The 13,983-nt window shown below is 34.0% G+C and overlaps 1 protein-coding gene across 2 annotated transcripts in view; it reads left to right on the top strand.

Annotated features, from left to right (window-relative positions):
* Positions 1–13,983, top strand: part of Tango1 (transport and golgi organization 1) — a 395,672-nt gene that overhangs the window by 368,065 nt on the left and 13,624 nt on the right. For both annotated transcript variants that reach the window (XM_090398800.1, XM_090398801.1), the window contains exon 23: positions 10,294–10,908. In XM_090398800.1, the coding sequence (XP_090254926.1) occupies positions 10,294–10,908 (615 nt within the window). The remainder of the gene's footprint in view (positions 1–10,293; positions 10,909–13,983) is intronic.

Below are 13,983 nucleotides of genomic sequence, written 5' to 3' on the forward strand. Positions count from 1 at the left end.
TGATGTCCTTTATGTGGAAAGACAGTGGTTCAAATTTTCATCACAATACAAGAAGAATATAAGAGCATTTCAACTAAAGATGAGTTAGCCAACTTTTTATGGATATTTTATTGCACAGGATATACAAGCCAGTCACAGAACATGTGTAATTAACAGATATGATACACTTGTCCCATAGACTTAGTTGCTTGGCATAATCTAAAATTCATTAATCATCTCCATTTTTTGTAACAGTTTTTAGAAAATGCCATTCATTAACAAAGACTAGAACTAGCAAACATAAAAATCATAAAAAATGTAATGCTTGAGTGCCATTAATGAAATGTAGCTTTATCCAGATAAGACAAAGCTACTGAGATATAGTTTGTTTTCTTGCGTATATTCTTTGTCCAGAATAGAGGCAAGAAACTCATAAGCAGTAAGCTGATGAGTTCCCAAATAATACAGAAGATAAGTGTAACTGGCCTTCTAGATGAGCAAATTGAGAATGGTGAGACAGTAGCACCAATACAGCAGCAAATTTTGGATACTGACTGAATGTGGGAGAGCTTCCAAGATATAGAGTATGATGGCAGAATAGGTCATCATACAGATGCAATATAAGATTAGTTATGGAATAATAAAAAGGATTTGGGAGGGTTCTCATCGATAAAATGTCTTGATGTCTGTTAGGATTCTCCTTAATTTCAATGGGATGTAAACATTTGACTTAAAATAATTATTACAGTGAACAGTAATGTATGTATAGCATCTTAATTTGTCCTAATGCATCTTTACTTCTTTTTTTTTTTTTATCATTATCAAGGATGCAACACATCTAACAGAACATTTACTTAATAGTGAATTGAAATTAATTTCAATGTTTATTAATTTAAGTCGAGCCGCATCAGCCTGATGCAGCGATTAAAAACGCCGATAGTCTACCCCACATATATACGGGATTTTTAGCTATGTTCCCTCAGCAGCGATCTATATATACATGGGATAATTGGTTAAGAAGAAAATAATAGGTAAATTTATTTTTAAAAAATGAAAATTATTCAACTATACAACAAAAATAACAGTCATTTACAATTTATTTTTTAAAAAAAATGCTATAAATGCTATAAAACTAGAGGTTCAATTAAAATAAAAATTTATTTTGGCTCGTAAATTTTACTGCCCTTTTTATTTTAAAGTCTCACCAAATGCTTACTGTCGAAAAAAAATCAATTATGTTATAGTTTCTTACCTTCCAAATTTGCAGAACAATGTCATTGTTTCAGTCACAATCACACATCCACAAAGGGCAAAGCACAGCTCAAGAATGAATTCACGGTCTGTCTTAAACTAATAATTTCCACTAAAATTATAATAAACAACCGAATATTTATACAATTTTCGCTGAGTTGATGCTTACTCTGTGAAATAAAATATGTGGTAATACTGATAACGTTTCACTTCAAACCAGTTTTATTATAATTTGTTTATAATAAAACTGGTTTTATTATAAAATGTTTATTATGTATTAAGTTAAAAATATTGTTAGATTATTAAGAATTCATAATTTGACTGATTTTGAATTTCATTTTTATTGCATTAACTATAATTTGTAATTGTGTAATTTATATAGTACGATATAATTCAAGAATAAGAAAATTTATATATATATTTTTTATTATTTCCCATGGTGAAATGGCGTTCCTCATCTTCAAGCGCCCTTGTGCGGGGCACAATCTGCACAACCGCATGGTGCGGCCCTGGACTGATGCTAGAGAAACTGTTCTCCCTTGTAAAGCATCTAAGTATAACCTGAATCAGAAAGAAGAATGATGAGTCATTCACATGTCATTTGCAAGCTGTAGTTTTGCACAATATAAAACTTTGCACTCTTGTGCCAATAATCCATAAACCACAGACCATTTACAAGCCTCATTTACAGACCAATTACCTCAGAGGAATAATCTTAAGTGCTGCCGTCTCCTGTCCAAAATAAATGCTTCTGTCCCAAATAAGCAGAGAAAATTCTGGCAGTTTTCTCAATTTGGTTTTGTTCTTTAAAATGTGTCCCAAATAAATGTCATCCCCAATTAATCAGATTCTGCTCTACTATCAAATGTTCACAATTACAAATTATAGTTAATGCAATAAAAATGAAATTCAAAATCAGTCAAATTATGAATTCTTAATAATCTAACAATATTTTTAACTTAATACTTCACCAGTTTTATTATAATTTGTTTGAAGTGAAACATTATCAGTATTAACAAGCCATTCTCTTTTTAATTATCTGGATGTTGCACTACAAATTTCACAGACACTTGTTAAGGGCAGGTAGAATATTTGCAAGAAATGGTAATAATGGAAGCATTAATGATATGGAGAAATGATATGCAGAAATGCAAGTTCAATGTTGCATACACGTATCTTATTATATCTGTATGTGAATGCTAGGAGAATCAGAAACAAAGAGATAGTTTGTTGTCTTGGTCAGTATGTTGGGAACTTATATTTTAGGCATTAGTGAGACCTAACTATGAGATCTGGTTGATATCGAGCGTAAACAGTACAGCATTTTTAGAAAAGATAGGCAAGATAGAAGAGGTGAGGATATGCTGCTAATGATATTAGATGATTTGAATCCAGTTTGAGGCCTATGACTGCAATACTAGTAACAGTTTTTCATGTAGCAATGCGTTTGAAGCCATCTGGTGTGAGGTGAAGTCTAACAAGATCAAATACATAATGGGTGTTGTTTCAGACCTAGTGGTTCATTTACTAGTGATGAAGAAATGCATTATCAAATAGAGATGATGGATGAGAAATGAGTAATCATAATGGAGGAATTTAATTATTCTAACATTGATTGGGTAGTAGTGAAATCTCATGAGAAGAATGAAACTGAATTTATTAAGCTCTTGCAAGACAACTTCCTCAAGCAGCATGTGACAGAAAGAACCTGAGGTCATAGAGTGTTAGATCTGATTATAGTGTCAGAGGGGATTTTTTTTGTAACAATTCTACCTCTGGTTGATGACCGTGATCACATAGGAAAATGGCTAAGTTTATGAATGTTGCATTCAGAAAAAGTTATGTGCTGAACTACAAAGCAGGAAATTATAACCACCTGAGGAGTATGCTAAGTTCTGCATCATGATATCTGTTGTTGGGTAGGAAGGATATCGACAGTGTGTGGGAAGTGTTTAAAAAATACTTGAGTGATGCAATATCAGAATGTGTCCCTAGAGTTCAAGGAATAAATAGAGTAGGAGTGAAATGGATGTGTGATCTAATTAAGCAAGAGATTTGTAAGAAAAAGATGTGGAAGAATTGCCATGTGCTTAAGGATGATGGCAGTTATGAAAATTATAAGCAGCAGAGCAGAAGAGTCACAACTTGTGCAGAAAGCTAAGTCTGAGTATAAAAAGAAACTGGCTCTGTCAGCTAAACACATCCAAAAAAATTCTATTATGCTGCAAGTATATACAAGAAAGAATAACTGTACTAAATGCAGACGATATGCAGATTAACTGATGCAGAAGAGATTGTTCAGCTAATGAGTGGCTATTTTGCTAAAAGCTATCAGTCTCGTGTATGCAACATTGAACTTGCTGCTCTAGTAGGGACTGACCCCCCCCCCCAGTGTGGTGACTGGGATTAGTCCCAATGTAGCTCATGCATGTTGTAAGAGGCTATGAAAATGGGTAGTACCCAGTGCCTGGGGGGGTGTAGCTGGGCCACCCTGGGCCTTCAGGGGACATAAATTTGGAGGGTTGGGCATGGGATTAACCCCCACCTTGTGAAAATTCGCATGTTGAGAAGATAATAGCATGCTACTTTTATGGAAACGACCTGGTAAACAATGCAAGAATTTGATACTGGGAAGCTGAAATGTTCTTTCTTTATACTGAAGTAAGGCCCTGCAGCTGCTGATGCAACAACTTGACAAGTATAGGATTGATGTAACTGCAATTCAAGAAATTAGATGGATATGGCAAGGATCTTTAGAAAGAAGAAATTATATACTATTTTATAGCTTCCATACAAAAAACGTGTTGAAGAAACTGGATTCATTGTGAATAAAAAGATTTAAACTATAACACTTTTTTTGAAGGTTAGTCAAGTGAGTTTTAATTTATCATCCTACATGTTTCACCGATTTTTTTCTATTGGCTTCTTCAGGGAATACAATTGGTAAGCTATATGAAGGTAACAGACTAGGTTTTTAACTGACACTTCTAATTTATACAAAATTAGTATTGTGTGAGACAATGCATGTGCTCGGGAACATGATTTATTTGTTGCGAGACATTATGTAATTGGCGTGAAAGTTCATTTCTTTGATGTTTAGTGATCTGATTAAAGCTTTCCAAATTTCCGGTAAGATTAGACCTTGATTCTTATTTATGTTTCCTGTTGAATGGGCGACCGTAGAAGCCTCCTTGAAGGTTCTGGAATGGTAATTCTCTTCTACTATATAAGGCATATGACTCTTATCCCACTCAATAAGATGGTTGGTAGAGGCAAAGTGGCAAGAAAGGCCTGAAATATCTTGTCTGTTGTTTCTGACATATCCTATGTGTTCCTTCTGCAACTTAGAAAAAGCCATCTCATTGCTTCCACACCTAATAGCTAATGACTTAAGATTAAAAAGCAGCATTATCCTTTCCACTCCATCAAGATCTCCTAACTCTAACCAAATGGAAAGAAGAACACTACTCAAATTAAAGAATAATAAAGACATCATCATACTTAAAGCTGAGAAAGGCAACAATATTGTTATCTTAAATACACAAGATTATGAAGAAAAAATTAAAAATCTATTATTAGACATGTCTGTCTATAATGTTCTCAGTACATATCCTACTCAAAAAAACCATAACGACACAAATGAACTATTACGTGGAATGGCTAACTGGCCAATAGACTTAACAAGAAAGCTAAAATCCATGCACCCGTTGACTCCAAGATTGTATGGCGTTCCTAAAATACATAAAGAAGATATACCATTACGTCCAATAGTTGATGGAATCTATTCTCCTACTTGCCAACTGTCTAAATATCTAGACAAGATTTTACAACAACACATTCACAACTTGGATACTCATATTAAAAACTCACAACATTTTATTGAAAAACTAAAAAACATCCCTATCTCTGAAGATGATATACTAGCAAGCTTTGACATCACATCTTTATTTACAAACATTCCAGTTGTGGAAGTCATCAACATCTTAGACAACTTATTCCCAAGAAACATCACTACTTTGTTCAATCATTGTTTAACTTCGAACTATTTCATTTGGCAAAAAACAGTGTACAAACAACTTACCGGATTAGCTATGAGTAGCCCCCTTTCTCCTTCTTGTGCTGACTTATTCATGGAAGACCTAGAGGATAAAATCTTATCTCAAATTACTCCAAAACCAAAAACTTGGTACAGATATGTTGATGACATCTTTATCATTTGGAATCACATAAAAGAAGAACTAATGGATTATCTCAACCAAATCAATAGTTTCCACCATACCATCAAATTCACATTAGAAATTGAAAAAGATGAAAAACTTCCATTCCTAGACATCCTAATAAAGAAACAAACCAATAACAGTATCAACCTGTCTGTGTATAGAAAACCTACGAATACTGGACGTTACCTCCATTTCAACTCATCTCATCATATATCCCAGGAACTTAGCATTATCCACATGCTTAAGAAAAGAGCTATACATTACACAGCAGACCAAGATGACTTACAAAAAGAATTAACTACAATATCCAGAGAGCTATCCTTAAATGGTTATCCAAAAAGACTCTACAACAAGATTCTCTTTTCGGATATACCACAAAGACAACGCGATGACACCCGATACATCAGTACTATAACTATTCCATTTGTCAGCGGCATTTCCAAAAAATTGGCTATCCTTCTAAAACCACACAATATTAGAGTAGCATTCAAGCTGGTCAATACTATTCGGAAATTTTTAAGATCACCGAAAGACCCTCATCCATTCTACAAGTACTCTGGAGTATATAATGTACCTTGCTCCTGTGGTGTTAGTTACATTGGTCAGATCTCTAGAAGCTTCGAAACGAGACAGAAGGAACACATAGGATATGTCAGAAACAATAGACAAGATATTTCAGGCCTTTCTTGCCACTTTGCCTCTACCAACCATCTCATTGAGTGGGATAAGAGTCATATGCCTTATATAGAAGAGAATTACCATTCCAGAACTTTCAAGGAAGCTGCTACAGTTGCCCGTTCAACAGGAAACCTAAATAAGAATCAAGGTCTAATCCTACCGGAAATTTGGAAAGCTTTAATCAGATCACTAAACATCAAAGAAATGAACTTTCACGCCAATTACATTATGTCTCGCAACAAATAAATCATGTTCCTGAGACACGTGCATTGTCTCGCACAATACTAATTTTGTATGAATTAGAAGTGTCAGTTAAAAACTTAGTCTGTTACCTTCATATAGCTTACCAATTGTATTCCCTGAAGATGCCGATAGCAAAAATCGGTGAAACATGTAGAACGATATTCGTAGACAGGCTTATACGTTGGTTATGCATTATTAAAACACTTAAGGAATTGAACAACATAGTTAAGGATATAAATTAAATTAAACTTTAATAAATATTTTCCGATATTTCGGCAACGTCACGTTGCCATCTTCTAAAGGAACTTACAAAAAAAGTTACGTGCACATAGGCACTACGTTGTTCAATTCCTTAAGTGTTTTAATAATGTAGAACGATAAATTAAAACTCACTTGTGACTAACCTTCAAAAAAAAAGTGTTATAGTTATTATACAAGTAGTCAAGAAAGAAAATCACACCAAAAAGATTTAAATATTTTGTAATGGACTTTAAAGCCCAGTCACCCAGACTATGTAAAATTAGAATCAGAAGAAAGTTCTTTAATTATAGTATTATTTGTGCATATGCACCAACTGAAGAGAAGGACGATGATGAAAAAGAAATATTCAACGAAGACTTGGATAGACTTTTTGGTAGCTCCCTAGCTAGTGATATTAAGATAGTCACTAGAGACTTGATTGCCAAAGTGGGAAAAGAGGCTGAATTTCAGCCAGTTGTTGACACATATAGCCTACATGAAATTACCAACAATAATGGAGCAAGGTTTGTAGATTATGCTACTTCACACAATATGGTAATTGGCAGTATTTTTTCAGCATAAAAACATTCATAAAGCAACTTGGAGGTCACCAAATGGAAACACTCAAAACCAAATTGATCACATTTTAATTGATGCAAGGGATAAAGCTGACCTGTTAGATGTAAGAACTTGTAGAGGGGTGAACATTGACTCTGATCATTACTTAATTGTAGCCAAATTACATGGAAAGATTTCTCATGCCAAAAAAATAATGTGGAGTTTGGAAAAATTTGAATGTGAAAAATTAAAAGATGAGATATACAAAAATGAATATATGATCTTACTTGAAAAATCATTGTCTGAAACTACAGGCGTTAGTTCTTTGGAAGAATTTTAGTCTGCACTGAAAACAAATATATTTAAAGTGGCAAGTTTTGTCTTGGGTAAATTTTAAAAATCCCAGAATAAAGATTGGTTTGATGAAGAATGTGCATGGCCACAAATAAAAAGAATGAAGCATATAAAAAGATGCTCCACAGATAGGATATCAACATAGATGATAAAAGAGTGTTCAGCTGTAGTAGCTATTCCTATGACAAGGCTATATAATTTGAATCTCCGAACAGGGATGATTCCACAGGAATGGTAATCATATTGAACAAGGACGGTGTATCCAACTATCAACCTATCAGTATCTCTGAAAATGGTGGTGGTGAAGATTTTGGAAAAGTTGGTTGGGGCTTGCATAAAAAAATGGATTGACAGAAAAATTTATACTTTACAATGAACATCATGAGTTTACTAAGGGAAGATCATGTTTGAGCAATTTGCTCACATTTTATAATAACATTACCATTGAGCTAGACAAGGGGGATGGATATACCATGATACTTTTGGATTTTGCTAAGGACAGAATACAGCATGAAAGACTTGCATAAATTGGAGAATATGGGAATGGATTATAAATTATTGGCATCGATGGCTGACCGACAGATATCAGAAAGTTGTATATGGGGGGGGGGGATGTGAATCTACAAGATTTAAGGTAGTTAGTGTTGTGCCATGTGAATCAGCTTGGTCTATTATTATATAATCTTTACATAAATAACATTAGGAAAGATTTGACATACAACATACAGTATTTGCTGATACTGCAAAGAGAGGTGTGCTACTGATATGTAGCACTCCTGATTAGAACTGTAGGCATGTGAAAATGGCAGTCAGTTTCCACTGTGATTCTGATTCAGCAGAGAGAGAGAATGCAAAGGAGAGTGTTAAAAATGTTATCAGGATTGTGGAATACTGATTTTGAAGACAGATTGGGAATCTGTAGACTGCGGATACTAGCAAACAGGAGAAAGAGGGGTGATGTGATTGAGACAAACTTCTGAAAGGGTCATACAGGATTTCTGTAGATAGAAGTTTTCATTTATGGAGGGTGGGAAAGGACACAGGAGCATCCTTGGAAATTGAGAATGAATGCGATCAAGAAGGGGTGAGGGCTAGATTTTTCTCTCATAGAGCAGTATGTGAATGGAATGGATTGCCATTGGATATGGTGTGTGCAAATATTGTGAACGAATTGAAGAACAGGTATAACATCTGGTGTGCATAGTATGGCATTTCTCTATTAGTACCTGACTCTCTGGAGGTTTCTCTTAATAATAATAAGAAAGCAAATCACTGACCTCTTGGATTTTAACTTTAAAAATTGTTATGGTCAATAGTCTTTCAGAGCATTCTTTCTCAACTTTCTTGAAACAAGAAGTAGAAATTCTGACTTAACTGTTTTATTCCATCTAACTTTAGTAAAAAGTGTATATGTGCACTTTGATTTTTTTAAATAAAAATTTACAAACATTTTGTTTTATATTCTCACCAGCAATATTAACTTATCTATCCCAGCATTTCCCAGATTTTTCCTATGATGGAACACTTCACAAATCCTGAAATTTTCACAGAACACCTTGGTTATTTTGTAATGTATTAATAATTAATTATGGCATAATCATAAAGAGTATTAGTACACTTATGTATACGGTGTGACATGTTGACAAATATAAAATTACATTTAAATCAGTTATCAATCACTAGACTAATGAAATCTTGTGCATCCTTAAATTAATTTGTGCTGATTTTCATTGACATATCCCATTCTGATCACCAAAAATTTATAATATTATAAGTACTTATGAGAGAATGCAGACTTTTTCTCTTGTGTGCTGGTAGTTTCCCCCCCCCCCTCCTTTTGTACATCCTGGAGATTGCTTTGTAGGGGCTGGAGGTGGATGAATCGCTATCTGTTGCAACACAAACACCTTCAATAAGAGATTTCTTAACACCAAAATTAAACAAAATCCCTTGTCTCTTATTCATGCTAAAATTTAAATCTGTAGGCAATAACTTTTAAAAAAATCACGGCACTATGGTTTCAAAACAAGCACTTTCACCCTACAATATGAACTTGCAAAGAAAGTATTCAGTATTACTAGATTTAAGAACCGGATACAGACTACCTTGATCTTCAATTTCAGTGGAAAAATTTTCTTTATACTTCCTTGCTAATTGGTCACTAACATCTGCAACACAGATGTTATTTCGTTCAGTTTTGAAAACAAAGGATACATCACCATTGTTGTAATCAGCCGGCTTGCAGGCAATTTTTATCACTGGTTATAAAAATCGGTATTCCCGTTCCCGAATTATTTCCATGTTTAAAAATACACGGCTTGGTCACTGACATCACGGAACACTTATTCACTTTCTGCAGAACACGATTTGGGAAACCCTGATCTATCCCATGCCTACTGATAATAGCCATGCGTACTGTTTTTTGGGAACTTTTTCATAACATTTGTCACATAAAAGTTTATTAGCTTTGTTAGCCATCAAAAACAATTTAGAACATGAAATTTGAATATGAAAAATAGAAATTTGGCATCAGTGGACTAATTTTTGGGAATTTCTGTGCTTCAAGTGTTTCAGTTATGATTTAAAGGAAATGAAGATTCCGAAAACTATTTTTTAATATAAAAAAAAAAGATAGACAATTAATTTTTAACATATTGTTGGCATGTTATATAGTTTTATTTCATGTGTGATAAAATATAATTTTCATAAAAGTTTTTATTTAACAACTTCTTTATTTTGTGATTTAATTTTTTTTTCCATTTTGATATAGATTTCTCTACTTCCACTGCTGCTGATGCATCGCATTCCACTAATTATCTCCCAGAAATGACAGATTCCCTAGAAAAATCTTCATCTGTTTCATTGCCCCATCATCTGTTGGAACCAACCAACTCAGGATCTCTACCTTCAAACAGACCTTTGCCACCACCTCCATTAGATCACATCCACCCTCTACCACCATTCCTTCATCCACATCCATTTGCACCACAGCCATGGCGACTTCCTCCACCAGGTGTCCTTCTTAATACTGGACCTCCACCTAATTTTCATCCATCAGAAAGAAGAGTAATGTCACATGAGTATGAACAAGATCGTGGATCTCCACACAGATGCCAATCTATTTCTCCATATGATAAAGATCCAGATCAGTCTTCTTCTTCCCCTCAAGAACAGAATTCACGTGATTCTAGAAGTTGCTCTCCTCCTCACCTTCTTCCTCGTTTTCATGACATTCCTCCACCTAGACCATATGGTTATCCTTTTCCTTTACCCCCGCTCACAGCAAGGTTTCCTCCTGTACCACCACCTCCTCCACTTGCACCTCATCCTGGTGTAATGCATAGGAGAGAACATTTACCTTCAGGTTTGACAGACCATAGAATGGGTGAGAATGCTTAAATTTTTTTTTTTTTTTTTTTTCAATTTTCTATTTTTCATTACATTATTCAAGTAGATTATATGTATGTACCGCACTTTTCTTTTTTACTACTGAGTTGTTGGAGTAGCTAATAGTGTGCTTGATGGTGATACCCTTTGACTGTAAAGACTTGGGTTTGAATTTCATCTAGGATGCAAACAAAATTCAATAACGGTTTCTCAGTAGAAAAATGAGCCATAATTTATTTTTATTTTTATTTTTTTTTCATATGAAGAGTTTTTTCCCTTCCTGAAACTTAGGTTTTTTTTTCACAGCCAGAGAATACATGCAGTGGATAGATAGATGTAGCAAACTTGTGTAGATAGTATTAATCACCATACCATAGCACAATTAGAGTTCTTTGCAGTCAGGTTATTTGGTCATGACAGTCCACAAGTTCAATGTGTGTGTGTGTGGGGGGGGGGGGGGTTGTAATACCCTCACTTTGCTTGCAAATGTGTCATTGAAGGTCCCACTATGGTGTGGACCTTTTGGGAAACTCCTTCCAGTTTTGGACGTGTGTGTGTGTGTGTTTTTAACCTTGGTAATTTTTATTTTGATTTGAATTTAAACAAAATTCATTCATTAACTAATATTAAAAGAGTATGTTTGAATTCCTGTATTCAAGTGTTGCACAGCTCCAGGGCTTTGTCCAGAAAGTTAGATGTAGTACATGGTCAGATTGAGAGCATTTGGATATTAACTTTAGGACAACTTAGGATGAGGGAAATTTCATTGCCTGCAGCGGTGCCACTTCCATGATTTGAATGCTTTATTGAGTCATCATTAAGCACTCTTCTTTTCAGAGCAGCTCATGGTTGATTCATTCTTAACTGTACTTTTCATGAGTTGGGAGAGTTGACATTAAAAATAACATTTAAAAAATCTAATGAAAATATTATCAACTCTCAAATTTACATATTTCAATTAAAACACACAAGTGTGTGCACGTGTGTGAGAGAGAGAGAATCCAACCCCTGGAAGGTTACAAACCTCTATTAGTAACGTAGCTAATAGCAATAGCTTCAAAACTAATAGCATTAAATGTCAAACTGTAATTTTCAAGGCACTTTAGGCATCCGGTATGCTGTGTGGTGGTCTTGCACCAGGTAATGAAAATCATCCACTGCTTAAAGGCATTCACAGATATTTATGCTCATGGTGGAACACAACCCATGTTCTGTTGGTTGGCAAGCAGAGATGCTTTCTAGTGATAATTTTTATTTTGAATATGTCACTTGTTCTTGTGTAAGAGAATGGTAGATTTCCAAAACATGTTGGTATGATGGAATGAATAAAAATAATATGACATAACTGGTCATAATAGATAAAACCTTGGTGATATTTATCTTGTGTGGAAGAATATCAAACATCAAAGTGCAGTTAGTGCAACTAAAAATGAGTGAACATGCATAAAATGGAAACAAAATCATGAATACTAGTGTGTGTGTGTGTCAGGGCTTGACAAATATGCTCACCCACTTTCCAGTGGCAAGTAGCTACAGACTGGACAAAATTAAATATATCGTATATGTTGGCGTATAAGACGAGGCCTAAAATTTAGGCTATTTTTAGGTTTAAAGGTTATGTTGGTTGTATAAGACGATCCCCCAATTTCTTCTTTCTTGTATTAATGCAACGTTAGGTATTGTTGTTATATCCGTTATTTTTATATCTATGCATAGCATAGATTTAGTCTTTATGCGAATTACCCTAATTAAAAGTGATTAGCCCCAATTTTAATTAATTATTAATTTTGCATTTTTTTTTTTAATTTTAGGATTATTAAAATTATCATTTAAAATCATGGAACCAGCAACAAAACAAAGAAAGTATGAAGTTCGATTTAAAACAAGGGTAATTGAAATGGCAAAGCAAACTAATAAGTGTGCTGCTGCATGATAGTTTGATATAACCAAAAAGATGGTAAGAGAATGGAGGAAGAAAGAAGATATTTTAAAAAAATTGCCAAAGAAAAAATGTGCAATGAGAACAGGGATCACCCGATGGCTGCAATTGGAAAATCCCTTTGCAGAATGGGTATTCGTACAAAGGCAGAATGGTTATCTTGTTACAAGAAATATGATTAGAGCATATGCACTAATCATATTTATCAGAGAGAAATCAAACTCACTTGACAGTGCTCATATGTGCAAATATGGCAGGAACTGATAGAAGATGCTGTTTGTTATTAGAAAATCATTAAAACCTCGGTATTTCAAAAACATAAGGAAACCTCTTGTGGATTACACTGCGAACAAGAAAGTTTTGATGACTTTGGATAATTTTCAGCAGACTTACATGAATAGAATAAAGAGCTATTTGAAAAGAAGAAAAATATTTTGTTAGTTGATAACTTTCCTGACATCCCCAGATTCAAAATTTGTCCAATGTAATGTTTCTTCCTCCCAACGAAACAGTAATTTTGCAACCAATGGACATGGGTGTAATTAAGAGTTTAAAAGGTTTTTATAAAAGATATGTTATGTCACAGAAACTTAGCAAGTCTATATCGATATTGGATGCTATACATTTACCAAATAATGTGTCTGTGTTACTTCGAAAATCATATCCAACTGCTTCAAGAAATCAAAATTCAATTCAAATAAAATTTAAATTGTAGATGAAGATGATGAAAAGAAATAAGACAACTTACCATTATCCAAATAGTTGCTCCATAACAATGTTCTAGGTTTTAATAATGACATCAATGAATTTGTATGAGTCAATAACTTATTAACTAGTGGTCTTGCTATGAAATGGTGATATCGTAGATGGTGGGCTCAACAAAGATGATGATAAATATGATGATGGTGATGACATGATAAGTGAAGAAAATTAATCAAAAATCAAGGCTGTCAATCTCCCAGGCTCAAGATAGTAGATGCATTAGTCAGTTTTTTTTTTAAGGAATTGAGGCAAATGATAAGACTTTTAACACATTATGTGTTTTAAAGAGAAATTTCAGAGATATCAATGAAATCTTTAAAACAAACATTACTTTTAAGATTCATAAATTCTTCTTTCTCTTGTGCTTTATCC

The sequence above is a fragment of the Typopeltis vanoorti genome, chromosome 10 (genome assembly GCF_054136105.1).
Source record: "Typopeltis vanoorti isolate ZY-2024b chromosome 10, IOZ_Tvanoo_1.0, whole genome shotgun sequence".
In the NCBI taxonomy this organism is placed as follows: domain Eukaryota; kingdom Metazoa; phylum Arthropoda; class Arachnida; order Uropygi; family Thelyphonidae; genus Typopeltis; species Typopeltis vanoorti.